Raw genomic sequence first — 15958 nt, 5'->3', positions numbered from 1 at the left:
TATTTCAATTAAATCAACTAAAAGTTATTTGAATGGTAACACGGGCTTATTTTTCATTAGTTTATAAATGACTGCAGTATGTTTGGTTATGGAGTTAATTTGTGAATGGCCACTGGTGATTTCTCTTTCACATTTTGGCATTTGAATAAAAGATATCTACAAGATAAGATAAAAATAAAATAAACAAATGAAAGTTTAACCTGTTCATACACATTTGAACCTAGCCAAATATGGGTATTAGATTTCTCTCCTTATCCTCTCTGTCATGGTAATTATCATCCCATAATTCCAGGAATAACAGTTTACTTTATTTAACGCATTGTTGTGCATGTGGGGAGGGGGAATCATGAGTTATGCGCCTGTTTTATGCTCATCTGACTCGGACAGACAGCATTCCCAGCACTGTAAAATCACTGAAACAACAAAATATGGGCTTTCAATGTGGTCCTTAATAGGTGTAGTATACTCTTAAGGCTTTTTATATATTTATAAGTTTTACTATGTGATATTACACTTTTTATTAGGCCACCATTGAACACCACAAATAGGCCTATTGCAAATCCCATTAGGCCTATAGAAATGTTTTGATGAATTTTCGTCAGAGTAATACTTTCTTTCTGGAAGCAGCTTGGCTGCAATCTTGGGATGTGTACTGTTGGGCTAATTGCCCCCCTTGTAGAGTAAGCTTCACCCTGAGGTTAAGCGGCATGTGACTGGCTCGACAAAGAGGAGGGGGGCCCTGTAGAAAACCTTGAAGAATTTGAGCCTGAGACAGCATCTTTCCTTGTGTATTTCTTTAATTTCTTGCTTCTTTTCCGTATTTAAGGTAAAAACTTACTGCAATGTGGACATTGGTAATCGTCAGTTTCATGCTGCGTTTCGTACCCTGCTATCAGCAATTCCCTCGTCTGTGTGCCACCCGGGAAGCCTTGCTCACCAAAGAGTGCTGCCCGACTTGGGAAGGGGATGGCTCGCCCTGCGGAGCCAGCTCCGGCCGGGGCTTCTGCCAGGATGTGGAGGTGCCGGACCTTCCTGACGGGCCGCAGTACCCCTTCTCTGGGTTGGACGACAGGGAGAAGTGGCCCATGGTTTTTTACAACCGGACGTGCCAGTGCGTAGGGAACTTCATGGGTTTTAACTGTGCGGACTGTAAGTTTGGCTACTTTGGGGTGAACTGCAATGAGAGAAGAGAGTCTCTCAGGAGAAACATATTTCACCTGTCAAGGTCCGAGAGGATCAGACTTGTGTCTTACCTGAACTTGGCCAAGCAGACAGTCAGCCCGGACTATGTTGTGGCTACGGGGACTTACCAGGAGATGGAGAACGGCTCCAACCCGATGTTCGCAGACGTGTCTGTGTATGATGTGTTTGTGTGGATACATTATTATGTGTCCCGGAACGCGCTGTTAGGCGGGCCGGGGAATGTGTGGACCGATGTAGATTTTGCCCACTGGGCCCCTGCGTTTCTCCCGTGGCACCGCCTATACCTGCTGCACTGGGAGCACGAGATTAGGAAGCTGACCAGAGATATGAGTTTCACCATCCCGTACTGGGACTGGAGGGATGCCCAGGGCTGTGACGTGTGCACAGACGAACTGATGGGGGCCCGGAGCCCACAAGACCCCAGTCTTCTCAGTCCAGGCTCGGTCTTCTCTTCTTGGAGGGTAAATACACTTAAGTCACTCATCCTTTTGTTTTGTTTTACTATTCTCATCACCTATAATATTTATGAGTATTTGAATTGTTATGAACATAAAGTTCACAGTTGTGAGGAGTGACCTATGACCTTTACACATTTTACTTAAAAGATCTTAAAAATGTAGAGCATTTAATATAAGACACATTCATACCAATGCTCACTCCTATACCATATAACCTAACTTAAAATGAATTTATGAATAAAAATGACAAGAACTTGTGCACCTTTATTTCTGTTGATCAAGAGGATTTGAAAAAAAAAAAAAGCTTTTACATGTAGTTTGAGACCGCTTTGATGCCAAAAAAGTGAGACTTACCTTGGCAATAATTGTCCTGAAACCCTATAGCAGCTTGCACTGTACTGCATATGTTTCTGCATCAACAGGTTCTGTGCTCCCAAGCAGAGGCCTATAATAACAGAGGTGTCCTATGCGATGCCAGGGGAGAAGGCCCGCTCCGACGTAACCCTGGAAACCACAATCGCAACTTGGTTGAACGAATACCAACTTCTGCAGAGGTGGAGTTCACTCTCAGTCTGACCAACTATGACACCGGAGCCATGGACCGAAGTGCCAACATGAGCTTCAGGAACACTCTGGAAGGTCAGATAAGCTGGTCCTCATATGCACACACACGGACACACACTGACTGTCCAGCTCAACAAGTGATATCACTCTCTGGGCTGCTCCATATTAAATTATATACAGCTCTGCACTGCTACTCTTCCCTCTCACTGTGTAAATATGGAACTCTGGTAATCTGTCTTGTCCCTGGAATGTGCATGTGTAAACTGTATTTGTTTTTAATGATTTGCTCTTTAATTTGTGGCTTTCAAATTGCCTCACATCATGACATACATGTGGTTGATTTACACTGGGAATTTATATTGGCTCATAATCTGACAGTTGGATTTAATAATTAATCATAACATCAGAAGTTGTTATAATGCATTAATAACAACAACATGTCTAGGTTATGAGCCCATATTTAAGTAAAGGATGTTTGGTATATTGTTATGTCCTTTGTCAGCATAATATGTGGATTATTACTAATTTCTGAGGCATTTATCAATCATTTGCAAATGATTAACATCATAAATAACAATTTACACTGAAAGCCATGCAGAGAAAGTGAAATTAAGCAAAATCAAGGGTTAAATATAATCAAAAGAACTATCTTGCAATTCAGTAGTCCACTGTGGGTCACTAGTGTCTGCTGAGTCTCAGGTGACTCTTGCAAATGCTGTATGGGGTTGATATCTTGTTAAATATAATGGTGGAATTAAGTACATTCACTCAAGAACTGTAGGCCTACTTAAATGCAATTTTAGGGTACTTTACTCACGTATTCACATTTAATGCTTCTTTACACTTCTACTCCACTACAATTCAGGGCAAAATATAGTATTTTTTACTCTACTGCATTTATCTGAGAGCTGTTCTTACATTTTAGATTAGCTATATCATAAAATAACATAGTTCCCAAACTTTTTGGCTTCTGACCCCTTACAAAACAGCGATGTCTCGTTGTGGCTTCTTGTCATGTTTCAAAGGTCTATGAGTCAGCAGTTCCACCGGAGACAGATTTCCCCTCTAAACTTCTCACATGGTTTCGATTAAGTGACAGTATGAGGCCCAAAGAGGTAAATCCAGTATTTCCGTGAAAAAAACAGCAAAAATGATAGGAAAGTCTGAAAATGAATCCAAATTAATATAGAAGTACTTTGTTTTTTCCTCTTTTCTCTCACATTAATAATCTCACAACCTTTCAGATTTATTTTACAACTCTTTGGAGGGGCCAGATGCATAAAACTCTGTGTAGATTCATGACTAAAACTGTGTGTACGCACAAAGCCAGAAATATGCATACGGATTCTTTTCATTCATTTCCACTCCCACAATTAACCATACATGGATGAAGACACACCCTGAACCAGCCGAATTCAATTCGCCACCTGCCCACCAGTCTGTACGGCTGTCAATGAAACAGACGGGAAAGAAGAAGTGCAGTTTCACAGATTGTGTTGCATCGGCGAGGTTCTCCAACAGCCAGAAGAGCTGTCATTACGCGCGACCATTACGCGCGACTATGCGCCTCTTTATAGCGTCCATATAATTCATTTATCATAAGGACCTGTAAACCATCAATGATTAGTTTGTAGCGCTCATATCTAAACCGACTTTACAAGGTGTGACACAACTAAGGATGAAATAAAAAGAATGTTAAGAGCAAAATAAAATGTTGACTCCTATGTAAATTAAAAGAATGATAAAATAAAACACAAAAGTAATTAATTATCTTAAAATGCACCTTTTCTTGGCATTTTACAAATAAAAAAAAATAAAATCACACAATCAGTGCAGCTGGTTATCAACCTAAACAAACAATGTTTTACTAAAAGATTCCGTCTCTCACCTTATATTTCATCTCCACCTCATCATCACCTTCAGATCGCTTAGGAAAAACATGTGTACGCCTGGTCTAAAGAACATGTGAGGTGCGCACATTTTGTGTTTATAAATACCAGTTTATGTGCGGGAAATAGTTGCATTGTATGCATGGCTTTTGTCCATATGTATCGTTTATGCATCTGGCCCCAGACTGGAAACCACTGGACTAAACAACTTCACTGTATATAAAGTAGTATATACGTCCACAGCTACAACAGTAAAATGCTGCTTACATATTGATTCATGAGTATTAATTATGCATTACATGTATTTGATATATTAGTCATAGGGGCCAAACACAACAAGTAATTTTACTTTTAATAGGTATTGAAAATACATTTTGCTGATAATACCTCTGTACTTTAAGGATTTTAAATGCAGGACTTTTGGGCTACATGTATTGGAATATTTATTACATTGTGGTATTGATACTTGTACTATTAAAGGATCTGAGTACTTTTTCCACCACTAGTTATGCATTCATCTCAGTCTTGGGATGGTTCAAGGATCACACATTCTGCACAAATCCAGCTAGAGGAAAGCTAAATAACGCATTGCTGAGCATGTATTTGCTATTGATAGCAGGTTGTATCAACACAGGACTATCCAAAGTGTCATCTCCAGCTTGAGAGGGTTGTGATGGTTTGCTAGGATACATATATCAGATCTGAACATATTCACATATCTGACATTTCATAAAAAAGGAAGATAATCCACTGTAGGAGAGCTTTAGAGAGATTGCCATTACCATACACATCTTGTGTAAAGATACCATGCTTATCTGTTTGAGAGGTTATATTCCAAAATGCTCTATGTATTGTATCCCTTTTGGGTGAAAAAATTACTGAATATTCAGTGTTTCTGAAGCGTTAATTATCTTATTTTTTCATATATCCAATCAAACACTTACTGTACCCAGACTTCTCTTTTAAAAATGCCATAATTTGTTTAGATTCTGTGTCTCAATGATAGTAATGTCTCATTTTGCAAACAAAAAGCTTTTGTTTCCCTAACCACTATGTTGCTGGCGCCACTGTCAGTACTAATTACATACATCTCATCTTGTAGGATTTGGGGATCCTCAGACTGGGTTAGGAAGCAGTTCTCGTTTGGGCATGCATGCTGCTCTCCATGTGTTCATGAATGGATCCATGTCATCGGTGCAGGGTTCTGCAAATGACCCCATATTCCTTCTCCATCATGCTTTTGTTGACAGGTGAGACATGGCACATGGAGACACCCGCACACTTAAAGAATAGGATCATACATTTTCAAATCTGTCTTAAAACAACAGGTGCCCATATGAACAGTGAAAGAGGTTTTCTTCACTGTAATCATTCCTCCTGTTCTTACAGGCTATTTAAAGATCCCCATTCAAATGTGCTTTCAATGTAAGTGATGGGGGCCAAAATCTACAGTGTGTCCACACAGTTATTATGTGCAAAAATGCATTTAAAAGTTTATCTGAAGCTTATATGAGGCTTCAGCAGTGTGAGTTAGTCATATTAAGTTGATATCTGCCACATTTACAGTCTTTTTAGCATCAAAATCCCTCTTTGTGTTTCCTTGTTGAGATGCAGTGGAAGTATAATTACAAAAAGAAGGACTTTGGCACTAAAAAGACTGTAACGTTGAAAGATATCTATTTGATTTAACTAATTTGGACAGCTGAAGCTTCATATTAGCTTTAGATAAACTTTTAAATACATTTTTCACAAAAGGAGGCTTGTGGATTTTGGCCCCCGTCACTTAAATTGTATGTGCATTATGAAGGGATCTTCTAATGGCCCGTATGAACAGGAGGAATGATTATGGCATGAAAAAGCTATTTCATAGTTCATTTGGGTACCTGACTGTTGTTTCAAGATAGACTTGAACAACTGTGCACCCATCCTTTAATAATTTGTGTACATTTGACATTGAACTTAACAGCTGTATTTTCTTTTTTCCATGAAAGCATCTATGAGCAGTGGCTCAGAAGACACAGACCATCTCCATCCCAATACCCAGAGTCTAATGCTCCTATAGGGCACAACAGCGAATACCACATGGTTCCCTTCCTGCCCCTCCACAGAAACAGAGAATACTTCATATCCAGCAAAGACCTGGGATATGAATACTCCTATCTGCTAGATGCTAGTAAGTTTTCATCTGAGTGGAGTTTTTCTGTTCTCATTATTCATTTCCAATTTTAAATCACTTACTGTTTTCCATTATCTCTGCCAATCTCTTTTTCCATTCTTCCAATGCCTTTTAAGAAATTGAATCTATTTAGCCAATCACTGAATCTATTTAATTTTAAGCCAGAGTTCATTCATAAATCATATATCAAAAAGATATCCTGGCTATAAAAGGTCAACCCAGATTTAGATGACTTTCTATCCTTGTTTCACTTTTAACTCAAACGCTCTGCCCACTTTCCTGTGGTCACTTTTATTTTCTTTCCAGACCAGAGGCTAGCAGAATCCGTGCGTCCCTACCTGGAGGAGCTGCAGATTGTGTGGCCCTGGCTGCTGCTTGCAGGGCTCTGCGGAGGAATTGTAGCAATGGCCATAGCTGCTGTGGTCATAACTGCAAAACGGCGATACCGTGGGTCACCTTGGCTGCATGTGGGGAGTTGGAAAAATGTGTTTGCTCTCCCAGAAAGACAGCCACTTATCTTGAGCTGTGACACAGGGGAAACCAAGCACCGTAACTACCAAACAACTATGTGATGGTGCAGCAAATCTCATATGTATCTACAAACAGCACTGTGAATTTTACATTATATTGACTTATTGTAATCAGTCTGTATAATCTTTGTTTAATACCAATGTATTTAAATGGTATTAATGAAGGACATTTTGAAAGAGACTGTTCACCCACAACTTGTAACATGTAAAATCCTACACATTAGTTCATTTCAGACATGAATCATTTTATAAGATTAACATGGTTTTAAGAGGCTGATTACACACTACCATCCTGCAGTTGTTGCATCAGTCTGACATTCATTATGAAGAAATGATAACTTACATGCATAACTGCTTTTCAGAGTGAGAAAAACAAACCTTTGAAATACATTCACGGTAGCCTTGAGGGACTTTCTTTTATTATCTTCACGTGGGAGTTGACTGAAGCACATTTTGATTAACATTTAAATTGATTTATGTTTGTGGTGTGAAACGTACTTTTGGAAAAAGAAAATAATGATAACGTCTGCATAGATGCGAAGGTCTGAGACATCTCCACAGCGTAAGGGCACAGTTCAATATTCTAACCTTAGAGTTATGTAATAGTTTAAAAACTTTTTGACATTTGTAAAAGTCACTGCAATCCCAAAAGTTGCATGTGGTTCACTCTTTACTTTAAAAGTCACACCTACTTTAGTTCATAAGAAATGAGGTCCCAACGGTTGGAAGATTCTGGTGTTAATACCAACCTAACAAAACTTATATTCTCTGATATTTTTCTGTATGTCTGCATCAGAAATATTCATAATGAGATGTAAACAATCACACACATCACCCCAGTTTTAAAAGTTCAACACAAAAGTTTATTTTTGGTAAGATAAATTGGTTCCCTAATAATTTTACCCTTTCATCATGGTCTCATTCAGCCAGATTTAATTCATACATTCTCAGCCTTGACACATGCTGTCTAGCAAAGCATTTTTATAATACAGTACTTAGCTCAAATACGTTGTATTCAGTTGGCATTCTCAGATATTACAGTACATTCTCATTATTACTGTTGTTGTGACAATAAATGAGATAAATACAGCATTGATCATTTGAAAGCAAAACTTGTACAAAATACACGTTATAATCATGTAAAAAAAAAACATACATTTGTAGCAAATCTACAATTTGTGAAAAAACGTGGGATGGTTGGAGCACTTCTAAGTTTAAGAGTCCCGAGGAACTATTTTATTTCTTAGAACGACGTTTATTCAGAATAAAATCCATGTTATACAAGTGTGGACATTTTAGAGATCCAAATTTCCTACTTAAACTACATGAAGCAGCTTCATCATCACACAAACACATACGTATATTTATAAAGACAGCATTTAGTCTGGTGTGATATTTGTGGACAGAACAATGTAATAATTTACACAATTTATGAAACCAAAGGATGGAATGAAACAATTACAAGTATGCAAATCCAAATGTGCTAAATATGAAGTAAACACATGGAAATGTACAGATGGAATCATCTTTTACCAAACATTGTTCAATAGAAGATGGTCACAACTGGTCCATTATGATGACTTGAAAAGAAACATAACAGGCTTTAAGGTTCTGAAATTAAGCAGGGCCACACTGGACTCACATCGTGTCTGATGTTATTTTCCAGAGGATTTCAGTGCAATTGAACAGATGTGCCATCATCTGACCTCCACTCAAAGTCTACTAAAAGTCAGTGTTGCTCCTATGATCGTTGAGTACTTCAGTGAAAAACCGTTGTAAAAAATACTTGGAGATTCTTAAGCATTCCAACCTACAAGTTGACCAATAAAGGACCAAAAATGGAAAAGACAGGCAAAAATCGAGTACTGTGACTAGTAAGAACAATAAGGAAACACTGTAATGTTGAGGAGTAAAGGCCAAAGTTCCATGACAGCGAAAGAGGCGACTCTTTAAAGAGGTAAAGAATGGACTGCATGGCCTTGGATTCATCTAAAAATACACACTTTATGTTTTAGTTTTAATTCATTCATCATTCATCTTCCTCTTCGCTCTCAGCCTCCTCTTTTTTCTTCTCGTTCTCCTTGGGCGGGATGACGGGGGGAGGAAGGTCCAAGCGAGCCCACGACATAGATTCAGACTTCTTCATGGCTACTTCGATCTTGGCTGCCATCATGTTCACTATACTCTTACTCACATCTATCACCTATGGAGAAAGAAGGGTGTGATAAAAGAAAGGCTTAAAAAACAGATGGTTAAAAAAAAACAGCTTATCATAATAGCTTATTTTAAATCATAACATTAAAAACAAAATTCATCAATTAAAGCTGTTTTGGATTATTTTGTGAAAATACATCTGTCTTGTGATAGAAGCATTACCCTCAGTTTACTCAAATCAAATTGTAGTGTCATTTATGTTCACTTTTTCATCAAAAGAAAATTATGAATGAAAACTTGGGGGCAGAAAAATTTGTCCTTAACAGTGATGAGCAACTACTACTTTACTGTGGTTGTAACTAGCGGTGTGTATTCAGGGAATTTCTCGGTACAATTGCTGCCATGGAGTCACCATGGAAAAGGTCTCTAGTATAATATGACATATCCTTCATAAAAGTAAAATTATATTGTGGTATCATAAATGCTGTACAAATAATATAAAACCATCATTTGGCAAAGGACACAACATTTTACATCACATTGAAAAGAAAGTGTTGCTGCACTTACTCCCCACAAGCTGATTTTCTGCTCAAATTCCTTCTCTCCCTCAAATATAACATGGATGTTGAGCTGAAGAAGAAAGAATAAATAAGCATTAGGTTGAAAAGAAATACTGAGCAAATATCTGACAGTTACAACTATAGTATCACTCACTGTAGTGCTGTTTGCATCCACGTAGCTCAGCTCCGGGACAGCATTCTTAGCGTAGATAGAGATGATGACCTGTGTTCCAGTCTGATGCCAGTCAAATCGACATGGAACCACTTTCTTACCCTGCATGGACATTAAAATCATTGTTAGATCACCTGATCCATAAATTCAGCCATTCATTCTCTAGCACAAAGCGTTTTCTCCACTGTGGCGCAAGTGCTCACCAGACACCACTAGATGGAGTCACAGTTGAGGCTCCTTCACGAAGACTTGCACACATAAATCATCACTTGTCAGACAGGCACACTTACCTCATCTTTTTTCCTCCATAGATGTGTTCCCTTGGTACAGCCCTCTTGAGAGAGGAAGGTGTTAAAGTCTGAGGTTTTCCTCTTACAGCAGCTCCAGTATTTCATCCTTGAGATGTAGGAAAAAAACATACACCCGCTGGATTTTTAGCAGTCAATAACTTGTCACTCAAAGAGAACCAGTAAACAAGACAAACAGGAAGACTAACAGTAAAATACTGCTGTTGCTCTTCTTTTACAGTTTCTAGAAAATATATACTTTTCATGTCACTACAGTGAAACACAGAGATGGAGCTGAATTTAAAATATTCTTCATGATATAGAAATAGATTTATCGGTCAAATACTAACCCTTCATGGAAGATAGGAAATCCAGAGTGGTATAAGCACACATCCGAATCGCTTGCAGGTCCATTAAAACTCTAAAGACAATGACCAATGTGAGATTCAAAAGACTGAAGCAGACATGGCTAAATTGCACATGTATGACAACAAATGAGAGAACTGAATGAAAGAGTTTTGTCATCTCTCCATGGATGAATGGAGGCCTGTAGAAAAATCAATAGCACCCCATTCCCTAATCAAGACCTTCAGACAAAATTTAAAAGTACATTAAAAAGTACAAATTTAGACTCTGTCAAGACACCAACCGATTAATCAACCAAAAGCAGGCAGCCCTTGAGAGAATATCTCACGGTTTTTAATCAAATCAGTTAAAGAACAATTATGTAAATCATTAAAGTCCGACTCCAAGCTTCTACAAGACACATCAGTACACATTTTCTTCACAATTTAATACTCTAAACTTGGGGTTTCCGCTCTGACAGAGCAGATTAGCTGGAGCAAAAAATGTTTTGTCTCAAGAACAAGCAGGGAGGTGGTAAAGAGCTGTATCCATTTCCCCTTACCAAGAACAGTGAGCTCTGATGGGATGTTACAATTTCTATGTCATCTCAATTTATGGGGATCAGCTTAAATCATTATGATTTGTTTTTGTGTTCATTTAATGGCATCTGGGCATATTTAAGAATTTTTCACATCAAATTGATCGTGAATCAAATGTGGCTTAGAAATCAGGAGGTGGAAACTTATTTGGCAAATTCCACAATTTAAGCATGAATTTAAACACTTAAAACATTTAAGCTGCTGAGGTCAAAGCCCTGTAGAAAGTATGGATAAAGAGACATTTTTACACATTTTTTTCACCTACTTTAGAGCATCCTCCATTTTTACAGGATGTTCCAATCTTGATCTCGTCGCTATCTTCCTCTAGAGAGACAGAAAGAGAATGACAATGAATTGACACCCAAACTTTGAAGAGCATTTAAGAATTGCATTGACAGTTATGATTTGTCGACCTGCCTCAGTCAGCTTTTACTCAAATGCCATGATGTGAATGACACAGGTGATGGCAAATCCCTAGTGGCCATCCATTAACTTCAACTGTCAACCTGACCTTCACACAAACTATAAAAAGAAGTGGATGGCGACAAAATAGCTGAAGATAAAGAGGACAAACGTAACAGGAATATGGAAGAGTAAAGAGGAGAAAGAAGAGGAGATAAAGTTCTGTTCTCACCCTTTTTCTCTTCCGAATTTTCAGACAGCTTCAGTTTCTCCAGAGCCTGCTTCAGAGAAGCAGAGACTTTATGCTGCAATCTCACCATCGGTTCATCAGGACTGTAAAAACAACCGAAATTTATGAAAACAATGCTATTTTTAAATTTTTATATGTTTTTAGTACATGCTGAATCTTTGTATCTCCAAAATTATTTCTGCTTTACTTAAAAGGGGGCATAATAAAAGCATTTGGTATTCTTAGGGTATTGATTTGAATGTAAAGTTTGGAGGCAACTGTACAACCTTGGTCTGTGTATCGCCTCCTGAGGCTTTGGTGCGGAGATGATGTACTCATTAAACTTTGGTTTTTGTTCATTTGTGTCTTTCTTTTCTCCTGACGATGTCACATCTGGTTTCACCGGCTCAGGGGGCTTCTCTTTGTTGTGGGGACCTTTTGTACAGCCCTGCGGGGGAGAAAGTCACTGCAGTGAACTTACAAACAATAAGTGGTATGGCCAATATGGCTACAGGAAAGGTGGCAGTCAGTGTCTATGAAAACAATAGACAATGGAGACCTGACCATAGGGCATTAAAAGCATGGATTCAAACTGAAACAAAAACTTACTGCAATGCTGAGGAAGTCTGAGAAGTCAGTAGTTCTTCTCTTGCAACAGGACCATCCCTGGAGAAAGTTAAGAGAGACATTAACTTTGACCAGATAAAATGATGCAAGCTAACCGTGCATTTTCAGGCATTTTACCTTCAGTGCATCGTGGAATACCGGGACTCCTGGATGATAAGTGCAGACATCTATAGAGACAAAACGCAATTTTGATTAACTTTGAGAAAAAATATGTGGTATTATGGGAAACAGTGTGTCCCTCAACAGAATCCAACAACATTCAAACATTTTTTAATGAATTATAGTTTCATAAAAGAAACAATACTCAATTTTCAGGAGAAATAATACACCCTTAATGGCTTACTGTAACAAAAAGGCCATTTCTTTTACAGAATGCTGAGTATAATTGCAGAGTAGTTGGTGAATGTTTTGCTGCAAGGCACTTCAACAGACTGCAGAATCAACAGACTAAGAAATCTATAGTGACTTTCAACTGCTTTGAAGGGCACCAGCCCTTTCTTGATAAAGCACTACAACATCAGTGATGTCTTGCCTGCACTTGCTCTTCCTTTCATGTGTAGTACATCTCTCAAAGGACTTGGGTCAGCTGTGTCTGATGCTGCCCTCACATGTTCTCTGTCAAAATGACTTGTTGCAGAATGAGTTGCTTATACTCAGAACTCTAATGAAAGGTCTCTTACACAGTAGTTGGATGTTACCTTAAAAACTGAAAATAACATTATGTTAAACATTATGTATTTATTCATAATGTACTAAGGCAAGTGCAGAGAACTTAAAGACTTCAAGTTAGAATTAAAGCTTGACATGCTTACATGAATAAATGTAAATTGTGTGTAGATTGTAGGAAAATGATAGTGAAAAATGCCTATATTCCATCTCTCTGAAGGCAATTCAATAGTTAATTGGGAACATGTTAAATTATGTAATAGAGTACGACCATCCTTGGTGTTCAGAGCAGCACTTGAGCAAGAACTGATCACAATTCCAACAGAATAATTCATGTATAAAACTAACAACTAGACTTTAGATTCGCCAATCTCAAACAAACAAAGATAAAGAGAGTTCAAGCTTCAGTACATAATAATTATGTTTCATGTTTTGCAATGAAAAAGAATTAACTTTTATTTTGATAAAAAATAGACATAATTGTCACTACGACATAAAATGTATCTAGCAAATGATTTGCATTTGTCCTTGTGAAGTGCAGCACAAAAAATACATGGTTTTATTATTTATTTGGGGATTAGAAAATTAATTGGAAATATTTATTAAACTCTCCCTTCATCCAAAGAACAGATTTTCAAACTGAGGCAAAACTTAATCATGAGCAACATACAAGCCAAACAAAAAGACTATCTGAAAGTGAAATAAAATGTTATAAAACTATAATTTTATGATTCACTTGCGATACCATCAGAAATCTTCATTGGAGATTTGCCTTAAATGAAAAATACAGCAGAATTTTTACTGCCATCTTTTGGAAACTGCCCTAGAAGATAAAACATTGTAAAATGAATAAAAAATCCAATCATTTTCCTTACAGCACAGCTGTAACTATCCCCCCTCCATACTATTGCCTTAGATGCACCTCTTAGATACCCCAATGTGCCCTATTGTTATGAAAAGAAGTATCCTATTAAAATGGAAATTAGACTTGACTCCTGCACTGAGTATCTGATAATACACAATGTTATATGATTTGAAGACAGAGGCAGACATGTCGAATGAAAGGAAATAGAGACTCACTGAGGATTTGTGTTGAGCTCCAGGATGTTAACACCTTGAAAGTTCAGTTATATTTAGATCAGGGACTTCATACAAACAATGGTCTCATGAACAAACTTATCTTAAAGGACCAGTGTGTAGGACTTAAAGGGATCTATTGGCATAAATGCAATTAAACATTCATAAATATGTTTTCATTAGTGTATAATCACCTGAAACTAAGAATTGTTGTGTTTTTGTGGGAAACAGCGACCGCCATGTTGCATCGCCATATTTCTACGGTAGCCCAGAACAGACAAACCAAACTCTGGCTCTAGGGAGGGCCTTTCGCATTTTTAACGCATTTCGCTGACACTGTAGGTTCTCCTACCCGCTTGGAGGAGAAGGGGTATTCAGTTGGTTAAAATCTGCAACCTCACCACTAGATGCCACTAAATCCTACACACTTGTCCTTTAAATAAGGAAACTCACTATCAGGAAGTGAATTATCATGACAATGACCTTATACCTACACAGCCTGTTGACTGGATGTAGGAGAGTTTCTTAGTGACATATGCCATAAACTGTGTGCCAGACATCAACTTAACCAATAATTTTGTATTCTGGAAGACGTGTTGTGTCAAACATGGGAAAAAAGCAATTAGATGAACATCTTTTTTTTTTGTTCTTGATGAGGAGTAGTGTCTAACTTTGTCTCCAGAGATGTTACTTGTTACATTAAATCACCAATTTGGCCACTATTTTTGAGACTGCAAACATATACAGTCATATACAATCTATACAGTCTACAGACCCACCTTATTATTGGGGAGACTGCTTTTACTGTCACAGATTGATGTTTGAATGCTGGCAGCAGTAGGTTCAAAATACACTTTGGCTTTCCTCAGGCGTCAGCCCTTCTGGTTTTAGGTAAAAGGATTACCTCATGAATACATCTAGCTGCTTATGTGTTTCTCATATTTTGTGCTCACACCAGTGCAGCATCTTTGTATTCTGAAGGGCAGACCTACCATAAAGATGAGGCTCCTGAACCTTCTTGTGTACACTGTTCTGTATGGGAGGCTGCGGTGTAACTGCCTATCTATCCTACTGGTTCCGCTGCTCTAATCAAATCAGTGTTATAGTTTTGGAGCGTCTATCACTTTTTTTCTGTAAGCATCTAAAGTTATTTCATGTTGAACTTGAGCGTGACAACTCATATGGAAGTGGCGACCTCTGATAACAAAAAAAAAGACATCTGAATAGATATTGAACCATCTCAGTGGAGTTTGAACACGTCTGTAACTTCACTCAGTGAATTAAAACAGACATACTTCTCTTAAAAGTTGAAACGCACTGCAGACTGAAAACCGATGTTCTCTGCCTTATATTATATCGCTGTTATAACAACAGCATTTGTGACAACATAACCTAACGTTAGTTATAATTACGGGATAACATTTGGAAACGTGCTGTAGATTGTATACTAGTTAGAAAAACGTAGAATTATGTGTTTCTGAAACTTAAAACAGCTTTCTGTGCTGCTCTGCAAAGTCTAACGTTACTCTTTAACCTGCTAATCACAGGAGCTCAACATGCTAACAATGTCGTGCTAATTAAGTCACCGCACAAGTTTTTAGCTACCTGAGTTATCGGCTACAGCATGAAAGAAGTTGCCACTATGTCGCGTTCAGTCAGCTAACACCAGGTTAGCTACATTACACGAGCCCACTGGGCCTGCTCGCGGTAGAAATTTCCAGATGATCAGAGGTTAGCTTGCTAACAGACTGACACAGAGCAGAGCAGAGTTAGCTAACTAAGACATACTCACCGTCTGGGTTATTTTCTGGATCAAATCGCTGTCCACATCCCTTATTGTAACACAAAACGGACATGACGGCGGGTGAAACAAGTTTAGTTTGTGGCTCAGTTTGTTACTACCCGCTAAAAGCTAGTGTGTGTGCGTGAGCTACAGAGCCGCTGCCGTACACTGCTATACACACATTGCACTAGTGTCACTTCCGGATGTTGTCGGCTTCACTCGGCAAAGATCGGCGCT

At 38.2% G+C, this 15958-nt stretch overlaps 2 protein-coding genes across 2 annotated transcripts; one reads left to right on the top strand and one right to left on the bottom strand.

Annotated features, from left to right (window-relative positions):
* Nucleotides 1-77: 77 nt before the first annotated feature.
* Nucleotides 78-8257, top strand: LOC122995103 (tyrosinase-like). The gene is made up of 5 exons (XM_044370113.1): nucleotides 78-1664; nucleotides 2084-2300; nucleotides 5217-5364; nucleotides 6106-6287; nucleotides 6597-8257. Exons 1-5 carry the CDS (start codon nucleotides 843-845, stop codon nucleotides 6860-6862), a joined length of 1635 nt encoding a protein of 544 aa, XP_044226048.1. The 5' UTR covers nucleotides 78-842; the 3' UTR covers nucleotides 6863-8257.
* Nucleotides 7661-15908, bottom strand: chordc1b (cysteine and histidine-rich domain (CHORD) containing 1b). The gene is made up of 11 exons (XM_044370114.1): nucleotides 15731-15908; nucleotides 12313-12362; nucleotides 12178-12234; nucleotides 11856-12016; nucleotides 11572-11672; nucleotides 11203-11261; nucleotides 10344-10414; nucleotides 9997-10102; nucleotides 9689-9808; nucleotides 9542-9604; nucleotides 7661-9023 (listed from the first exon to the last, which is right to left on the bottom strand). The coding sequence occupies exons 1-11, from the start codon at nucleotides 15792-15794 to the stop codon at nucleotides 8850-8852; spliced, it is 1026 nt and encodes a 341-aa protein (XP_044226049.1). The 5' UTR covers nucleotides 15795-15908; the 3' UTR covers nucleotides 7661-8849.
* Nucleotides 15909-15958: the final 50 nt, after the last annotated feature.

The sequence above is a fragment of the Thunnus albacares genome, chromosome 13, assembly GCF_914725855.1.
Source record: "Thunnus albacares chromosome 13, fThuAlb1.1, whole genome shotgun sequence".
NCBI classification, from domain to species: domain Eukaryota; kingdom Metazoa; phylum Chordata; class Actinopteri; order Scombriformes; family Scombridae; genus Thunnus; species Thunnus albacares.
This window is presented reverse-complemented; position numbering and strand designations above follow the sequence as displayed.

Coding starts and splice junctions, on each gene's coding strand:
- LOC122995103 (XM_044370113.1), top strand. CDS start 843: ATGTGGACATTGGTAATCGTCAGTTTCATGCTGCGTTTCGTACCCTGC. Junction 2,301..5,216: donor CTTCAGGAACACTCTGGAAG/GTCAGATAAGCT, acceptor CTCATCTTGTAG/GATTTGGGGATCCTCAGACT. Junction 6,288..6,596: donor CTCCTATCTGCTAGATGCTA/GTAAGTTTTCAT, acceptor TTTTCTTTCCAG/ACCAGAGGCTAGCAGAATCC.
- chordc1b (XM_044370114.1), bottom strand. CDS start 15,794: ATGTCCGTTTTGTGTTACAATAAGGGATGTGGACAGCGATTTGATCCA. Junction 12,017..12,177: donor CAGACTTCCTCAGCATTGCA/GTAAGTTTTTGT, acceptor TCTCCCCCGCAG/GGCTGTACAAAAGGTCCCCA. Junction 11,673..11,855: donor GAGGCGATACACAGACCAAG/GTTGTACAGTTG, acceptor TTGTTTTTACAG/TCCTGATGAACCGATGGTGA.